This window comes from Astatotilapia calliptera, chromosome 5 (assembly GCF_900246225.1).
Source record: "Astatotilapia calliptera chromosome 5, fAstCal1.2, whole genome shotgun sequence".
Lineage (NCBI taxonomy): Eukaryota > Metazoa > Chordata > Actinopteri > Cichliformes > Cichlidae > Astatotilapia > Astatotilapia calliptera.
The window spans coordinates 26,747,219-26,766,043 of NC_039306.1; the positions used below are offsets into that span (position 1 = coordinate 26,747,219).

The window sequence follows — 18,825 nt, forward strand, 5'->3', positions numbered from 1 at the left end:
TGTACGTGCATATGTATCACATAAAAACACAAAGCCCACACTGATAATATTGTGGTGCCACATCAAACCTCTAGAGACAGACACATTCGCAGTAGCTCTGCTGACCCGGTGTTACCTTTCCTCTATCATCCCCTCTTTCTATCTTTCCCTTCATCCCTCTGCTTATCCCCCTTTCCAACCCTTCTCTCTCCTTTCATCTCAGATCAAATAATATTTCCAACCCATATTCCCAACCAGCTATTCCCCCAATGGCTGTAAGTGCTGCAGCTTTGGAGATTTTCAATATATTTTACCCTCAATTGCGGCTGAGTGATTCTAAAAAAGTTTTTTTTAGGAGGGGGGGGGGGAGGTTGGGGGGGGGGGGTAAAAGCATGTGCCATTACATGATGCTAACTGGGTTCTTTGTCTCTTGCTTTCTTCTTTCTATGTCACAGATGAACAGACCGATCCAGGTGAAGCCAGCAGACAGTGAGAGTCGAGGAGGTACTGTACGCCCCTCTTTGTTGCCTTTTTTCCCTCCACTTCCATTCTTTGTTCTAGCCCTTCAAGCATGTTGCCTGCGCGTATCAGCCTCACCATTATCTGTCCTATTAAACGATGCCCCGTACCTCGACGCGGGCTGACAGCGCGGCCCAGCCAGACCCTCCAGTTTTCAGAACACATTATGTAAACGGCGCTCTTCCTGGCCAGTGTAGCCTCTAGCTCCTTTCCTTGAGTCTCATCATATGCGCTGATGCATGTACAAACGCGTATGCATACACGGAGATACGCATGACCTGTCATTTTCGAGGGGGAAACAGGTCACTTTGTTTGTCAAACACCAAGACAAACAAAGCAAACCCAATTTGACTAATGTCACAAGCTTGTGTCAGCCAAATGAACTGAAAATGTAAATGACAGGTCTGTGTCAATGAAAGTGAATTCCGGTCTGGTATTTTGTGTGCAGCGCGCCATATTGACAGCTAAGGCCGCTTAAAGCGAATTTTCTATGTCTAGACAAGTAGTGACCTGCTCCTGACATCAATCAATGGACTGTACAAGACAAGATTGATGCAGTCTGACCAATTTTGGCTGAAGTCTTTCAAAGTTTTCAGTTTTTAATATAACAGGCACCAGAGTGATTCTCCAGGCACAAGAAAGATGGAAAGGGTGAGGGGAGGGGAGGGGGGGAGAAGAAATGGAGCATGCAAGGAGTTCGTTGATAAGGTTGATAAGCAGTGGATGTCTACAGACTGAGAGAGGTGTTAGTTTGTACAAAAAAATAAATAAATAAAACTGCAAGGAATCTGCAACTTCCTCTTCTGTTTAGTTTGTTGGTTCTCTGAGAATGATTGATGGAAAGGGGGAGAAAAGAGGCAACACTGAGAATGAGGAAAGTGAAGGCAAGGCAAGACATCCATACTTCTCTGCCTCTTATCTAGTTCCCTACACTGCTGGTTTTCCAGGAAATTTCTTTACTTCTTGATCCCATATTTTCACACAGGAAAGCAAAGCAATATAATATAGTGCCAGAGTGTTAAATTGTACTGGTGGAGGAATAATTCATCTTTCAGTTGCACTTTCTGTTACAGCTCAGCAACGATGTGGTAATAATGGGGTAAAAGGGAAGGAATAAGAAGGTAATAATATGGAGATAGCAAGTTATTACCACTTAAATACCAAATCTATATCCAGTATGGCAGTATCCAGTAGGTATCATCTTTTATCAACAGCGGTTTTAGCTGAGTATGTTTGTGTAATGGGGTAATAAGGGGTCAGAAACTGGTGATGATAATAAAAAAACAAATGTATGCCAAAAAACAAGGCAAAAACAATTATATTGATAACATAATCGTAACCTGTTATCAATAAAATCTTAACATTTGTGCATTTGAATTTTTATATACTGGTTTTAAAGTGTACTGGTGGTACCTTCTAGCCCCTTGTAACCCAGTTACATACATTTCAGTGTGATATTACTCAGCTAAAACCAGTGTTGATACAAGATGTTACAGCACTTGGTGGTGCCGCAGGATGAGAGGCAGGGTATAACCTGGACGGATTGCTGTCACAGGGCTAACACAGTGAGACACCTACAGGCAATTTAGGAATCACCAATTCACTTAAGTACTAGCCAGTGCACCCAGAAAGAACCCACACGGAGAGTACATGCAAGCTTCACACAAAAATCTCGGTCAGATTTCTACCTTCTTGGTGTGAGGCAGCAGTGCACCACTGCACCACCGTACTTACTATTATTTTACCTTTTCAGGGTAAAATAGTAGCAAATACTTCACATCTAAAAAACTGGCATGGATCACCAACTAGGCGCTTCTTATTGTAACAGTGCCAGAAGCCAACAGGTTTCGACCCACTGATTTAATGCTCTGGATTTTAAATGCTTGTCATAAGTTTAAATGCAAGATTGAAACTTGAAGACTATGGCTTTCTAATAAAATAAAACTAGATGCACTGGAGTAAGTAATACAATATTTCATCTTTAAATTACTTTAACAATAAGATAGCAAAAACTGAAAAATATTAAAGTAAATGAGATTCAAGTACAGCACTTGATTCAATAAGCACATTGCTTTCCACCACTGTTAACAAATAAGGAGAAGCTACTTTCAGTCATAACTTCTCTGATCGAGCTTCGTGAGAATGAAAACGTGCCACACAGTCAGTTCTGACATTAAGAGACCTTTAACTTGCCAGCTTCCAAGTACAAAGACCGCCTGATGACCAGGTGCACTAATGTGCCTTGATCTTGAAAAAAAAACAGCTTTGTCCAACAAATTCACAGCTAGCAAGTGAGTGTCCTATATCCTGCTCTGTGCTTGCTCTAGTCAGACATCTCCCTCACCTAAACCAAACAGTATTTCCAGTACTGAGTCTGCAGATAACGCTGGCCATCTGCTACAGTGCGCTACGTGTGTGAGAAAGGATAACTGGGGACACCTGATTACCCTGACCCTGAGTTCATGTGTGAAAACTGATTTAGTGAAGATGGGTCTGCGCAAGTGATAAAAAAAAAGGAGTACTGTTAAGTGTGGCAAAAATCAATAATGAAATTGGAAACTAATACTTTTTATGTATCCTGGTACAACTCGAGCCAACTAAATATTACTGTAGTGGGAGATCGGGGAGAGCCACTGTCATGTACTGTCTGTGTGCGTGAGAGAGAGGGGGGGCTTTACATCGTTATTGAGACTCTGGTGTATATTGATTTGCTCTCTTGCTGAATATGAGTGTGTGTGCGTGTGTGTGTAAGTCCTTTCACAAAGAAAGATGTAATGTTTATTGGTGGCTTCCCTGGAGAATTGTTGGGCACCATTGAGGTGTGTACTATGAATGTGTATGTGTCTGAGAAGATGTGAGGAGGAGGAGGGTGTGGGGGTGCAAACATTTCAAGATTTGCGAGTGCGTGCCTGTGCATATGTGTGTCCACCTCTGATATGCGCTACACTCTTGTAAACACTCACCATCCCACCCTGCCCCCTCCCCCGGTGCAAGGCCAGAGCGCAGATTAGTCTTGTTGACTTGGCAAGGACACCCTGTCAGGCACAAGCAGCGGGGAACGGACCCTCAACACGCATGCACGCACACACGGACGCCCGCGGATACCCACACCTAGACACACATTAATTTGCAGAGCACATTCAGAGCCTCAATTGCACTGAGGCTCATTAGTTTCCGAACGTATACACCCCCTTTTTTCCACAAAGCTCAGATTCTTTGCGACGCGGGAACTGATGACAGCCATGCACATCGACACATCTGCTGCTTTCGCTTCCAGCACACTTTCGCTCTCAGCTTCACAATTCTCCTCGACCACTCATTGAGTGACTCGACTAACGCCGTCATGTGCTGACACTAATGAACTGATGCCGAACCTTGGTCTGTCCATATTTTATTAGAGACCCTGAATGACCGATTTGTATCCGATTATAACGTTCTACAATGTATTTGACAGCCTGTAAGTTTATATGTGAAAAAATTGGCAGTGAAAAAGAAAGAAATTAGGTTTTAATTATGAGTTACTTCACTAAAAAAAACAAAAGAGTGCTGGCCCTCATTAACATGACACAATAATTTTGAGTAAAATGCAACTGAAATATATAAAATCAAATGTTTTTTAACTCAAATTCAATCAAACTAATCATTGAAAAACATAGTTTAGTATAAACTCAGTGTATACCAATCAAATACATTTAATTTCACCAGTTGCATTAAATTTAATGTTTTGTACCAAAATTACGTGTAAGTTTTACATGTAATCAAGTTACTTCACGTCAGCATTTTGGGCATAAATATGGTGGAGGCTTTTTGCCAAAGAAGAGGCCAGCAGTTAATATATGCAAATGGATTATTGCTACGTGCTCATAAATGAGAATTAGACCCATAAATGCATTAGGTGTTGGCCGTGAGAAATGATAAAGTATTTTTCCTGACGCTTTACCTGCTGTAACCTTATACAGAAAGTAGGTATGCTGCTTCGAAGGTCTTAGCAAAGCTTTTCTTTAGCCATGGGAAAAATATGCGCATAGCCTCCCACATTCATACAGCTGTCTCCTGGATTCAGCATAATCTTTGACTTATGCATATTACTTCCTACTTCTGTATAATAATAATGACAATACATATGTTGTTCTTTGGGGGGGAAGGGGGGGGGGGGGAAGGAAAAGTTCACTGGCAAGACTAGGGAACTGACCTTAGTTAAATTTTAATCATGTTCTGACCTGAGGAAAGGCACACCCACACAGCTGCCTTCTCTCATATCTGACACCTGTGACAGGCGCACTTCCTTGCCTATAGGTTGTAATTTTAAATGACTGATTCAATGGGGGAAAAAAATGTCAGACTGATGTGACAAGCAAGACCCATGCATTGTCACACTGTCATTGTGAGTTTCTATCTTGTCGTGCCATTTCATATCTGACAAAAACATCTGATGAAACAGCTACTAGGATGCTGCTTACAGGATGTTGTCTCACCACACATTATGCATTCACATTTATTTACACATAACATTTAATACAAGATGATTATCACTTGGTGGCTTATTTTCTGTAGAATCTGCACAAATAACATTCAACATGGTAGATTTTTCAGATCATTCATATTCTGGTTTGAAAATTACGACATGTTGTGGAATCCTCGGGAGGACCGAGGGACTTGGTGAAATTTCCTTCCACAAAGGAACTGAAGAGTATGACTCCTGGTGGATGGGGTGCAGGAGGCAGTCATAAATAAATAAACAAAACCATTTAATTTGCCACAAATACCTCGCTCTAGAAGAGACCACTGTTGCTTCACAGTAGAAAGCAGTGACTGCTCAGAATCCTGAGTGGTGCTTCGTATTGCTTTCTTTTATTTCCATGTCATATGGATGTCTCAGCAGTGCTGGTTTGCCTTTGTGAGACATTGCTACAGCATAGAAATCATTCAAAAACTAACCAAAAACCAACAAAAATAAAACAAGACTAGCTGAAATGATTTTCTGAACTTGCGTCGGACCCTCTTTACTAAGCATTTATGCATGAAAACATCTTTGCTTTTATTTTCCAATTCTTCCCCCTGACAAATACCGTCTGTATGAAAATAATTAACAAAGACTACAACTAATGAACACTAAACTAAAGCAAAGCCATTCTGGAAACCAAGTGAAACTAAACCGAATTGAAAACAAAAACAAGTAATGAGAAAACACAAAACCATAAAAGCTCTGCAACCAGCCTCCGTGATGATCTGTTGTACGCCCGTTGCTCGTTACAAGTCCCCATCATCTCTTAATACTGGTGGCCTGGGCAGTGTGAGAGGAAGCATAAGCTGGACTAGCTGGCCAGCTCGCTTGGTAACTCCTGTTAATCTTCTCTCAACTGTCACTCTGCCAGAGTTATGTTTACAGTTTCATTCCCTGACTGTTTTTCCTGCTGAATGAAATTTTAAAAAAAACCCACCAAATCTCTGGGCAGCACTATTTCTTCTCACGCTTGAGTGAGGGAATTGCTGCTACACTGACTCACTATCCCTTCTTGAGGTACAAAGTGGTATTATATGAAAGTAACTTTAGTCAAATATCTCATCATCGCAACATAAGGGATGTTAAAGATGAAGCTGCCAGGCAGGAGGAAAAGAGGAAGCCCTCAGATGAGGTTCATAGATATGGTGAAGGAGGACGTGAAGTGGGTTGGTGTGGCACAGGAGGATGCTAGGGATAGGATGAGACGGAGGTAGGAAGGAAGGAACAGCCAAAAGAAGAAGAAGATAATCTCTCTACAAAGACATCTTCTACATAACATCATAGCTATTAATACTCCATATTCTGTTTAGTGTTATTTGCACTACCTGTTTTTGTCAAGGAAGTGCAAAGCAAGATGAAACAGATGAAGTCCAGAAATATAAAAAAAGATACAGAGCAGAAAATAGCTTATTTTCTCAGTATAAATGTAGGGAAAATATTACCTAGCAACAGCGTTCATAAAACTTGGAGAACATCTTTCCTTGGCATCTTTTATGACCTGGCTCATAAGCTCCAACATAAATCGGAGATTGACTCCACACTGCTTTTTTTTTCTTTTTTAGAAACATGGGCTTTATTTTAATTTACTAAATATTTTTAGCTAAAAACGACACCAACACCCAAGAGAGAGCATGACAGTGTCTGGTCTCCCTGCCACACCTTGTCAGGTATTAGCAATTAAATCCAGGGCAACAGAAACTTTCGCGCTACCGCTGCATAAGGAGTTGAGGTTGCAGAGGGGGCGTGACACGTGAAACCAGCAGCATAGCCAACTTATACAGTGGCAAACATTTACCACAGACACTGCATGTGTCACGCAAGCTGCACTGAATGTGATGAGAGAGAACATTGTTGTTAGCATCAGACATACTGTGCCATGGGGTAGTCATATTCCCAAAGGACAGAGACTCCACAGAAAAGGGCTTCCTCGCCTTGATTATGGTGCCCTGCAAATATGCAATGGGCAGCTGGTTAAACAGTAAACAGTATTAATACATTTTAAAGTGAATATGCAGAAACAGCTGTGCACCTCAAATAGACTGCATACTAAATAATAACATAATACACCAACCAGCTAGTCCATTTAAAATGCACATTACAGACTTTCAGCTCAGGAACAGCATTGAATTAGAAATACACTAGGACTGCAGCATTAGATTACATTACATAATTATTTTTTCTAGCATTATGAACTTTTTGTGAACTGTTATTCTACTATAACTTTCTCTTTTTGGCGTGTAGCTTCAACTCAGTTGTTTTTAACACAAATAAAGTTGAATTTCTAATGAAACTTAATCAAGCAGATTTTCAAGTTTGAAAATTGTTGCAATTGACTATATCACAAAACAAAACTGCATCTGATATTTGACCTGGTGCTTGTGTATCTAAGGCTTAGCAAAAATGCCTCCGTCTAAGCGACACAGCACGTCTCTTTGTAGAATACCAAAAAGCATCTCCTGATCTCCTGATCTCCTGATCGTGACCTATTCCTTTTTCCTTTTAGAAGACAGAAAGCTTTTTGTGGGCATGCTCAACAAGCAACAGTCAGAAGATGATGTGCGGCGCCTTTTCGAGTCCTTCGGCAGCATCGAGGAATGCACCATCCTCAGAGGTCCCGACGGAAACAGCAAAGGTGAGTTTATAGCTGTTTATGACTTTGAGCCGGCAGACTTTTTTCACAGGCTACTGCACAGAAATGATTTGGCCTTTCAAAGTTGGTGACTTTGCAAAGTTCTTCTTAAAACACTCCGCGCTGAGTGATGTCAAAGCGGGCTATTTCACAATCATCAGAGGAGTCGTTACATAAGAATACCGGAGATTCAGTAAATTTCAACAGTAAATGCCATTTGAAAGCTTTCGCCCAAAGGGACGAGAGATACAAACCAGCAGCTCTTTACAGATGAACCCCATTAACCTCGTGAGTCAACCTACAAGGCTCTGATAAAGAAAAAAAAAATAAGTCACCCTCCTTATTAACCATCGGGCTTCATGTCATGCCAGAAAAATGCCCCTTTTTAAATGTTGTCAGAGTGCTACACAAGTTCACCGCATGAAGTTCATCAGTGGGCTTAGCAGCTAATCAATGAAACTCGATGATAACTAAGCCTGATGATTACAGTGGGCTTGATCATTCTGATTCCTCCGTGAAGCTCCATTAACAAGGCTTCATCAGCCAGCTTACTCAGCTAAGTGGGCTTTAGCTCAATAATTACTGAGAACTTGATCACTCAAATTTATCAACGGCGCTTGTCAATAGTAAGCGACACCAAAACGCTGTAGCATTTTGAGCGCTATCTGAGGATCCTCGAAGTCGTTAATGACGCCAGATTGGCACATTTAGTCTGCTGAGCTTCGATCAACATTGATGTAGCAATCCGCAGCAAAGGAGGCTTTCTTCACTAAATATTTGTTACTGTAGAAAATTTATCCCAGGTGGGAAAAAAAGGAGGGGGGGGGGGACTGTCTGCTTGTTGTATTGTTACTATAAATGCTTTGTTGTGATACTGTATGATATACTTCTCAGGAAACTTTTTTTTCCCTTTGTTCTCACGATCTCATTATCCCCTTACTCAGGTTCTCCTCTCTCTCGTTCTCTTTAAGGCTGTGCGTTTGTAAAATACTCCTCTCATGCTGAAGCTCAGGCAGCCATCGGTGCACTACACGGGAGCCAGACAATGCCTGTGAGTAACTGCGTGCGTGCATGTAGGTGTGTGAGAGAGGTGAGTCACACAGGGAGATGACTCAAATACTGCTTATATTCCTTATAAATTTAACTCGGGCTGGAGTTTATCAGTCCCAGTGAGGAAATTTGTCCTTAGGGCTATTCGATCTTTCCATCTCAGTTGAGCCATTTTTTACACTTTTTTTTTCCTGGGTTGAAAGATGAATCTATGAATCTATGTCATGAGATTTCTCAAATATTAGACCCATAGAGGAAATATTTTTCAAGTTACAGCGTCCTCTAAAGAAGAGGTGATCATATGCACAATATTTGCTTAAATTATAGTCAGTGGATTAGGACTACTGGGAAATGTTGTATACCTATAATTTTGGTAGGCACAGTTGTTATTTTTGTTTTTTGCAGCAGTTTTTATCTGTCATCCTGTTCTGCTGTTTAAAAAGAAATAGCTGCTAAAAACTGCTAAACATTCACATATTTAAAAAAAAGTTCAGCCTGGGACAGATGTAGTTACATTTTTCACTAAATTTACAAAGGCAGCACATTTAAATAATTATCAATTGCTTTGAACTTTGAAGAAACTGCTGATCTGCTGGGATTTTCCAGCACAATCATCTCTAGAGTTTAAAGAGAATGGTCTGGAAAAAGGGAAAATATCCAGTACTGATGTCAGAGGTCAAGGGAAAATGGCCAGAGTGCTACGAGCTGAAAAGGCAACAGTAACTCAGAGAGCATCTCTGAATGCAGAACATGTTGAACCGCAAAGCAGGTGGGTCTACAGCAGCAGCAGAAGAAGACCACACCAGGTGCCACCCCTGTCAGCTAAGAATAGAAAACTGAGGCTATAAATCACACAGGCTCAATTTCTCGGGACGCTTTGGGTCCCTTAGTACAAACTGTGCATTGTTTAAATGCCAGAGCCCTCTTGAGTATTGTTACTGAGCGTATCCATCCCCTGATGTCGACAGTGTACACATCCTCTGGTCAGTTCGCTACCTTGAACCTCCAGTGCAAGCAAAATAAACAAACTAAGGCATGTAGCCCTCGAATAAACCATTTGGATCTTATTAGCATCTGAAATCTTAAACATTCTTCATGGATACGGTGCATTTATATGGGTAATTTGCATATGTGGTGTTTCGTACACTAGGAAGATATTTTACATTGCAGCTTACTGTGCTGCATTACATCAGCTACAATAGTACCTACAACCTGCAATGGGCTGGCAGTAAAAGTTTGAAGAGTGGCTCATTAAAGGAGTCCAACAGGCATTTCTGAATTTATCTGAAGCACCAATTACATTTTCACATTGTTCATATTTTATTCATTGTACCTGTTATATCTCTATAGCTTACAGTGCAATGAGAGTGAGCTCACATTGCCTACCACTGATGAAAACGTTTGTTTGATTGGACAGTCAAAACTAAGAGCTATGAAAAAGAATTTGTTTACATGAGCCAAATTCAGAGTGCATAGCGATGTGTTCACCTGCACATGTACATGTATGTATTTAGTACTGGTAATATTTTTTTACAGGTTTCAGGGGAAAATAGTCAAGATCTGTCTTGATGTTTTGCTTTTTTGTTGTTTTGTGTTTGTTGCTGTATCTGACAAAAATCCCATAGAATACTCCCAAATCTGGCAGATTCCACACAAATTATCCAGCTGTTCCCACAAGCACAATGGTGGAGATAAAGTATTGCTGAGCAGCTTTGTGAAACCACTCAACTTGTGAGTTATGATTTAGGCGAAAAAGTACGATTTTGCCCTTCTGTAAAAGTGGCACTTTTTTCATAAATATTTAAATTGCTCTAATAATTGGAATATATTCATAACGGAAGCCTTGCAACAGGAAATTATGAAAATGTAAAAATATTACATGAGAATGTAAGGTTGACTTAACATGGAATGTCCCTTTTAGTTATAACCCATCAGGACTTTTTGGGGAAAATGGGCACCAGTTAAAGCTCTGGGGGCCATTGCCTTGGCCAGAGATTTAAAACAGTATGTGTGTATGTGTGCTAATGCAAGCTTATGTCAGACGTCTATCGAACCACATTAACATGTACTTCCTGGCGTGTGTGTGTGTGTGTGTGTGTGTGTGTATGTGTGTGGGTGGATGGGTGGGTGCACAGGGGGCCTCATCCAGTCTGGTGGTAAAGTTCGCCGACACGGATAAGGAGCGCACCATACGCCGCATGCAGCAGATGGCTGGTCAGATGGGCATCTTCAACCCTATGGCCCTGCAGTTTGGAGCCTATGGAGCCTACGCTCAGGCAAGATGCCCCACAGAACTCCTTTTTTTATCCACAGTTATTTATTCAGTGAGCCACAGAGATTAAACAGAGCGCTCGAGCTTAGCTCAAATTTAAATTTGAAAAGGCAAAAGAAGAAGCAAAAGTCATCAAGTCAAATGTTAATTTAAAAAAAAAAAAATTAAAGGATAGATGTTCTATAAAGTTTAATACATGGTTTTCACCTCCTAATATGCTGTTTCCCATCTCTGTAGCAGCATTTCTGCTATAGCTCTACTTCTTATGCTTTTTTTGTCTTGCTTTGCTTTGCTTAGCTCAGACTCACAGGTCTTTACTTTTATTACTTTCTGCTTTCCCTTCTTCTTCACCACCTGAAGGTGCAGCAGCAAGCAGCACTGATGGCATCTGTAGGCCAAGGAGGCTACCTCAGTCCAATGGCAGCCTTTGCTGCTGCCCAGATGCAGCACATGGCCACCATCAATGGCCTCCCCGGAGCACCGCTGACTCCCACGTCAGGTAACTGGTTTAAGGTCAATTGTTAAAGTACCTATCAGAGTTTTTTCAGAAAGTGCATCTACCACAGTGCATGCATTGTGGATTATACTTCTATACATAAATATACATGAGCACAAGCTAGCATTAATGTTCCAGAGGGGGGCTGACAGCAGACAATCTGGTGTCACTGGAAGCCAAGAACCCAAATCTGAAACCCTAAACCTTCCATCTGTGCACATGAGACTTTTGACTTTTATGAGCACTCAGTGCTACTGAGTGCTCATAAAAGTCTTTACAGGTCATAAAGGTCATCTTAAGGTTAAGTACATACAACATAAAATAAATCAATAAAATTGAATAACCATATCCATCAAAGAAATACATCAGGTTGATTCTTTAGTCTAAACACCTGGTTACTGTGGTTACAGATTTACTCAAACACTAAAACTGGCTCAGGGGGTTGGGAAGCGCATCTGCAACCGGAAGGTCGCTGGTTCGATCCCTGGGTTCTCTGTCCTGGTCGTTGTGTCCTTGGGCAAGACACTTTACCCTACCGCCTACTGGTGTTGGCCAGAGGGGCCGATGGCACGATATGGCTTTCCTTGAAAAGCGCTATATAAATGCAATCCATAAATTGGCTGACTGAAGTGTTAACATGGCCCTACAACATAATATATCTGCACTGCATGACACAACAGTCTGGATAAAAGGATTTTTTTTTGTTTATTCACTTCCATCATGCCGTCTAAAGCGAAGACATTAAAATAAGATGTGGAAAATCGAATATAAGTATGAGATCCTTTTGAAAACAGCAGCACCAGCTGTTTAATAAAGTGTAATATTAATGACTAAAAATAGTTTATTCTTTTAAGACCCGACTCTAAGACTGCAGTGGAAATAAGATACAGCCGAAAGGAAGAAAATGCATGTTTCTGGATACACCCAAGGAATGTAAAAGAAGATCATTCTGGGAACACATAATTAGCAATCATTTGATATCAACACAGTATTCACTAGTCTCAGAAAATACGTCTGAGGGTCACATCTAATGGCTGTTGTTTCACTGTAAGGGCCATACTTGGACAAGAAATCAGCCCTGACATTTAGTGTCTTCACCGGCCCACTGGACCGGCCCTCCTGACATTTGCAAGAGTTACTAGGTGGCCAGTCAAAGTAAAACTTTTCCATAATGTCCTCGGGGTGGAAAAATTGCATTGTTTCTCTCTGTCTCTGTCTTTCTGCCCCATGGCTGCAGGTGGCAGTACTCCACCAGGCATCAGCGCCCCCACAGTGACCAGCATCCCATCTCCAATTAGTGTAAATGGTTTTACTGGCATGCCGCCCCCGCAGGCAAATGGACAGCCCCCCGCAGAAGCAGTTTTTACCAACGGGATACACCATTATCCTGGTAAATATGATCATCTCAGAGACAAACGCACACACACACACACACACACACAAAAATTCAAATGTTAAAGTATGATTTTTTTCAATGTAGACACACGTCCACTGTAAAGCAGCCATCAACAGGAAAAGCGTGCATGATGTTGGCTTACACACTAGGATAGCCTTTAAGCATGTTCATGGGGGGTGAGGCCAGACGAATGTAGTCCACAGAAAGCAAGCAAGTTGAGGCGATTATCATTTGGCAAAGGCGTTCGGGCTGCCGGAGTCTAACTATGCGCTTGTGTCATGAGCCGTGGTTAGTACCTTATTGGATGTGTTTGGTTGTCTTGTCTCCCCAGTGTTGCAGGAGGTGGTTTTTAGAGAGGACTCAGAGAAAAACGGCTTGGGCGTGGCTCCGCGGAGTTGTTTTGGGGTTCAGGGTGGCTGCTTCCTCTCATCTCTCTCCGAAGGTAGCGCTCTTTCCCTCCCACCCTCATCCCTCATCCCTTTTCTTTCTGAGCTCAGGGACAGGAAGATATCATTTCAAAGCCATTGGGACCAAACATTCTTTCTTTTTACATTTAAAACATTTTAAAAAGAAGGAAAGAAAGAGGGAAAATTCAAGTTTGTGAGTGAACAGTAAAGATTTATATTGCTTCAAATATCTGAAATATTTTCTGCTCTGTAATATGCTCTGAAAAAGACTCTGACTTCGTGTTTCCAGACACTGTCATAAAGAAAAGTTCTTTGCAGTGTATACAAATACAAATCATCTTGTTAGAATAAACCTATCCCTGTGGCTGCTACATTCACAAACTTGCAATTCCCCTGGCAAAATGTATCACAGTGTTACAAAGGATGATAATAACACAGACAGCTGAATTATTTTTGAACAGGATTTCACCTGTTTTTTTTTTTTTTTTAAAGGTTCTTTGAGCCCATAACTCTTCTTCTTTTCTTCTGGCTATCTGTTGCTGTTTTTCCAGTGTTACTGCGTGCTCGGTGTTACTTTGGTTTTAAAGGATACTGGCGTTATCAGTGTGTACATGTTTATCAGTGTGTGTGTGTGTGTATATGTGTGTGTGTGTGTTCTCAGTGGTGTATTTATTGTGCATGCGTTGTACGCACGGGTGTGTAGCATTAAGGTGCGGCACAGTGCCGGCGGTAGTTCAGATGCAGGGAGAGTTTGCTGTAGATCTGTGAACATGTGAAGTGAAAGCAGCAGGCGTATCCACTGTTACGTGCGTTGTGCTCGTCCTGTTGTTGTACATGTGAAAAATAAATGTGTTTCTTGTTTTGTTTTTTTAGGTTTTCTGTGATAGGCACACGTTTAGGTACATTTTTTTCTTTGTTGTGGTGACAGTGGAGCCATGTGTTGTTGGTTGTTTTCTTTTTTGTTTTGTGTGTGTGTGTGTTGGTCTTAACTGTGGTTTATCAAAGTTTTGCTTTCCTGCTTTTCTTAAAAAAAGAAGAAGAAGAAAACTTTTGAAATGCTTTGGGGGAAACTTTTAAGTATAAGGGTCTGGAAAAAGAGAAGGGAGAGGTTCAGAATTCAGTTCCTCACACACCGAAGTGAAGTGAGTTGACTCCACGCTGTTCGGCTCGCTAACCTTTCTGCTTTTTCTTCTCTCCATCGCTCTCCTCCTTCTCATCCCTGCTATATATTACTCTCTCCTTCCTCCGTGCCCTCTCCTCCATCTACATTCTCCCTCTGTCTCGCTCCCCCTACACACACACCTCCATCCATCTGTGCTCCCCCACCACCACCACCTCCTCCTCTTTTTTCTTCTCTTCTCTGTGTCTCTGTTGAAGCAGCTCAAAGTCCCACTGCAGCTGATCCTCTCCAGCAGGCTTACACAGGAGTCCAGCAGTATGCAGGTCTGTCTGTCACTCTCACTGCACCAATGATATGTGTGTCTGCATATGTATGCGTGTGTGTGTGTGTGTGTGTGTGTGTGTGTGTGTGTGTGTGTGTGTGTGTGTGTGTGTGTGTGTGTGTGTGTGTGTGTGTGTGTGTGTGTGTGTACAGTAGGAAGGGAGGCCAGACTACGGAAAACAGGACAAGGATAAGCATACCTTTGTTCGAAATTAAAATTTTGATATTGTAACATTAAGTGTTTCAGTCTCACTCCATCAGTTTGTTCTCTGCACCGCGTCGGGTGTGCAACACGTTAGACTCTATTGTGCGCTATCTGATCGATTGCCTGCTGTGCCCCTGCATATATCACATTGTTTATATGTATACAAGTGTGCGCTCTAGTCATGACTGTTATCTGATCCGCGGTGTGTGTTTGTGTGTGTCAGCAGCCTACCCCGCTGCATACGGCCAGATCAGCCAAGCCTTCCCCCACCCTCCACCTATCATCCCACAGCAGCAGCGAGAAGGTAACGCTCACGCACGGCATGCTCCTGAAATACTCATACACGCTGGCGGGGTGATTTGAAATGTTGCCAGTCAGTTTTTACGAAAAGTACAAATATTCAGCAGTGTTTTGGGGTGTTTTTGTTTACCTGATACAAAACAGCTTTTTTATTATTGGTGCTTTTTGGTTCGGTAATATAAAAAAAACAGAGGACAGAGTTGAGAATGAGTCAAAGAAAAAGAAAAAGAAGAATATTACTGAGCATCTCAAACTCAGCTGTAAGCCTTCTCATGAACCGAATGACCGCCAAGCTCAACACCCATGCCTGGGACCTTACTGCCCTCTTGTGGAAGTTAAGATAAAAATTGCAGATGATTTCACAGCTGTGGCAACCCAGAGGCCATATTTTAAGCATTTGGGAGTCATATAGTAAGGGGTGCCATAAAATTATCAGTATGAAGGTTGTTAGTTTTCATGATACTTAACATTCAGCAATCACCTGACAACTTAAGGTTACCATTCAACTGTGACTGAAGCCTTGGAGAAAACTGCTCTACACTTTTTATGGGTTTTATTCGTGTTTCATTTTTGCAACTCTGGAACCTTAAAACTAGGCAAATATTAAGAAACACATTTAAGGAAAAAAAAATTTAATGTGAAACTGGGCATAAAGATGGTCTGATGCAGAAAACTGGAACATTTATTTTGTGTTTTTCACTCTGATGCATTTTAAATTCTAGTTTAGTCAAAACAACAATCCAAACATGCGAGATTAACTACCACATAGGACCGACACAGCTAGAAAACAAAGAAAACTGATGAAATTACGCAATCAAATGTTGAAATGTTCATCTTGATTGGTTTCTGTGAGAGCTTATGTTAAAAAAAAATGTAGGTCTTTTCTAAAATAACCAACATTATTCTATTTTTGGCAGAAAATTGAGTTTATACATCATTTATAAGAAGCTGTCAGAGGCAACTGACTTTCACTGCCTTTTAGCCCACTTTGACTAACAATGTGCTCTTCTACCCTCTTTATCTTTTACTTTACACTTTAAATAATTTCTTACTGTCATCACAGAGTTTTCTCCTCTCGTGGTCTGCCTTTCCCATTCTTACTCCCCGTCTCTTTCCTTGACCCTTTTCTCTGACCTTTGCCTTTTTATCTCTCTCTCTCTCCCTCCCCCTCTCTTCTCTCGCCTTTCTCCGTTTCTTTCCATGCAGGACCGGAAGGCTGCAACCTGTTCATCTACCACCTCCCTCAGGAGTTTGGAGATGGAGAGCTGATGCAGATGTTCCTGCCATTCGGTAATGTCATCTCCTCCAAAGTGTTTGTGGATCGGGCGACAAACCAAAGTAAATGCTTTGGTGGGTAAAAATGAACAAAACCAAACGATTATTGGTTATTTATTCCTGATTATTATTATTCTTTTTTTTTCCTAATCACCCTTTTTTTGCACTGCAGTCAATACTCCCTTCCCACCCCCACGCCTTCCCTACCCCCAAACCTCTTGACACCTCTCCCTTTAAAAAGATGAACAAAAGAGCAGATCGTTTCTCTGCAGGTGTGCTGTTACTAATAAGAAAGAGTGGATACTTTGGATATTTTGTTTTCCTTTTCCAAGCGTTACAGACAGCTGAGATCTGAGAACTCAGCGGCCCGTTTTATCTTTCGATTACGACTGTGCTCTTCGTGACATTTTGTATAATACAAATGTGGGTTTTTCAGTCGCATGCCCCTGACTATAGCTTCCTTTCAGCTAAAAACAAAAAAAAGGGATGCATGCCAAGAACGTAACTTCAGAATCCCACAGTTAGTCTGCCGTGCAAAGACAGAAAACTGCCATCTCACGTCATGCTGCTGACAGTGCAGCGTAGTCGAACGCATAATTATGTGGCAAATTATAAATGGATTGTGGAGAATGTTTTATGGAGAGTCCATCAGGTGCAACCCATTTGCAAATTAGCTTTCGCTCACTAATACGCTGCATTAATGTATTTCCTCAATTCATGTTGGCGTTTTTGTGATGCGGGTTTTAATTTGTTATTTGACGCTTTTTTTCCCCCCCACATCACAGTGGAAGTTAAAAAGCAAAACTGAAATGTTGCACTACCATATTGATGTTTTAGTTATAAAACCCCATTATCCTGTAATCCTGTTGTTGTTGTCATACTATTACACATCTGTGTGATGTTAGTTTAATGTGCTTTTTTTTTAATAATCACACTATATTAGATTTACGCTTACAACTAGTTGTTTCATGAATGGTAACTGTTTTTTAGTTTTATGTGCTGATTAAAGGTTTTCATTATCGTTCCAGTTTTCATATCATACACACCTGTAAATGACTATTGGATCTTAATGAACTCATCTTCACATTCCATGTTTTTAGTGTCCCAAACTGCTCTTGCTTCTTCATATAACAATATCTCCTCCTTTCTCTTTCTCTCTCTTTTGGCCTTTCCCCCAGGGTTTGTAAGTTTCGACAACCCAGGTAGTGCCCAAGCTGCCATCCAGTCAATGAATGGCTTCCAGATCGGCATGAAAAGACTCAAGGTGCAACTGAAGAGGCCAAAGGATGCCAACCGTCCCTACTAGCCCGCGCCCCAGCCAGCCACCGCCACCCTGGCGGCCGGGGCAGCTGTCGAACACAGGGAAAGACAGGTTAGGCATCAGTGTTGACTCCTTGAGGAACACCTGTTGTCAGTTTAGTTTCACAGGTGGTTTCTTGAGTGCATGCACAGCTATTGCAAATTATACTGGCAAACACTCACCAAACAAAACCAGGTGTTGACATTCCCACAATCCTCCCAGGACCATGACTACAAACCTAAATAAATAAATAAAAATAATGTAACCAATACATTGAATTGTATAAAATATAAAAATTGTATAAAGAGAGCCTATGAGATATTAAAGTTGAAACATTTTGTTTAAAAAAAATGTGCTCGTGTTGAATTTGATGCCAGCAACACACAAAAAACAGTTAGAAGCATGGTATGTTTACCACTGCATTGCATCACCTCTTCTCTTAACAGCACTCTGTAAGGGTTTGGGAACCAATGAGACCAAATGTTCACCTATAGAGAGCAAAATCTTCCCCAGTCTTCCTTGTTAAAGGATTTTCTGCCCAAGAATCCGCTGTCTTTTGTTTCATAAATTTTTGAAAAAAGAACTGACAGGCCTAGACTGTATACAGGTAGTTATAGCTGCTCTTAATATGAAGCAACGCTGTTGTAATACCCGCAGAATGGGGTTTAGTGAGGATGTAAACAAGGCCTTATCTCAAAAAGACAATTGAATGGCAGCATATGTTGCTTCAAAACCTCTTTGTAACATTCACTACCACCAAGTCTCAGATGTTCAAGTTATCCATGTGATGTACAAAAGCATTTACAAACCTATACCATCTGAGATGCTTTTACACTTCTACTATTTACCTCAGAGAATGCAGCATCCATGCAGGACAATTAGAGATTTTGATTCAAGGACTATTCCTCTTCATGTTAAAAATGTTTTGTTTGTTTTTTATCTTTACATGATAGTCAAAACGTTTTTGGATGATGCACTGGTATACTTGTACAGTAGTAATGATTTCCACTACACAAAATGCTTTTAATGCAGAAGCATCAACATCAGTTTTC

At 41.1% G+C, this 18,825-nt stretch overlaps 1 protein-coding gene across 9 annotated transcripts in view; it reads left to right on the forward strand.

Annotated features, from left to right (window-relative positions):
* The window catches only part of celf4 (CUGBP, Elav-like family member 4), an 88,536-nt gene that overhangs the window by 65,908 nt on the left and 3,803 nt on the right, over positions 1-18,825 (forward strand). The window contains exons 3-13 of one of the 9 annotated variants that reach the window (XM_026168528.1): positions 435-483; positions 7,506-7,634; positions 8,603-8,682; positions 10,817-10,957; positions 11,314-11,452; positions 12,687-12,839; positions 13,177-13,287; positions 14,630-14,695; positions 15,122-15,202; positions 16,405-16,548; positions 17,652-17,845. In XM_026168528.1, the coding sequence (XP_026024313.1) occupies positions 435-483; positions 7,506-7,634; positions 8,603-8,682; positions 10,817-10,957; positions 11,314-11,452; positions 12,687-12,839; positions 13,177-13,287; positions 14,630-14,695; positions 15,122-15,202; positions 16,405-16,548; positions 17,652-17,779 (1,221 nt within the window). In that variant the 3' untranslated portion in view covers positions 17,780-17,845. The remainder of the gene's footprint in view (positions 1-434; positions 484-7,505; positions 7,635-8,602; positions 8,683-10,816; positions 10,958-11,313; positions 11,453-12,686; positions 12,840-13,176; positions 13,288-14,629; positions 14,696-15,121; positions 15,203-16,404; positions 16,549-17,651; positions 17,846-18,825) is intronic. The other 8 variants (XM_026168533.1, XM_026168531.1, XM_026168530.1 and 5 more) reach the window with 8 other exon arrangements.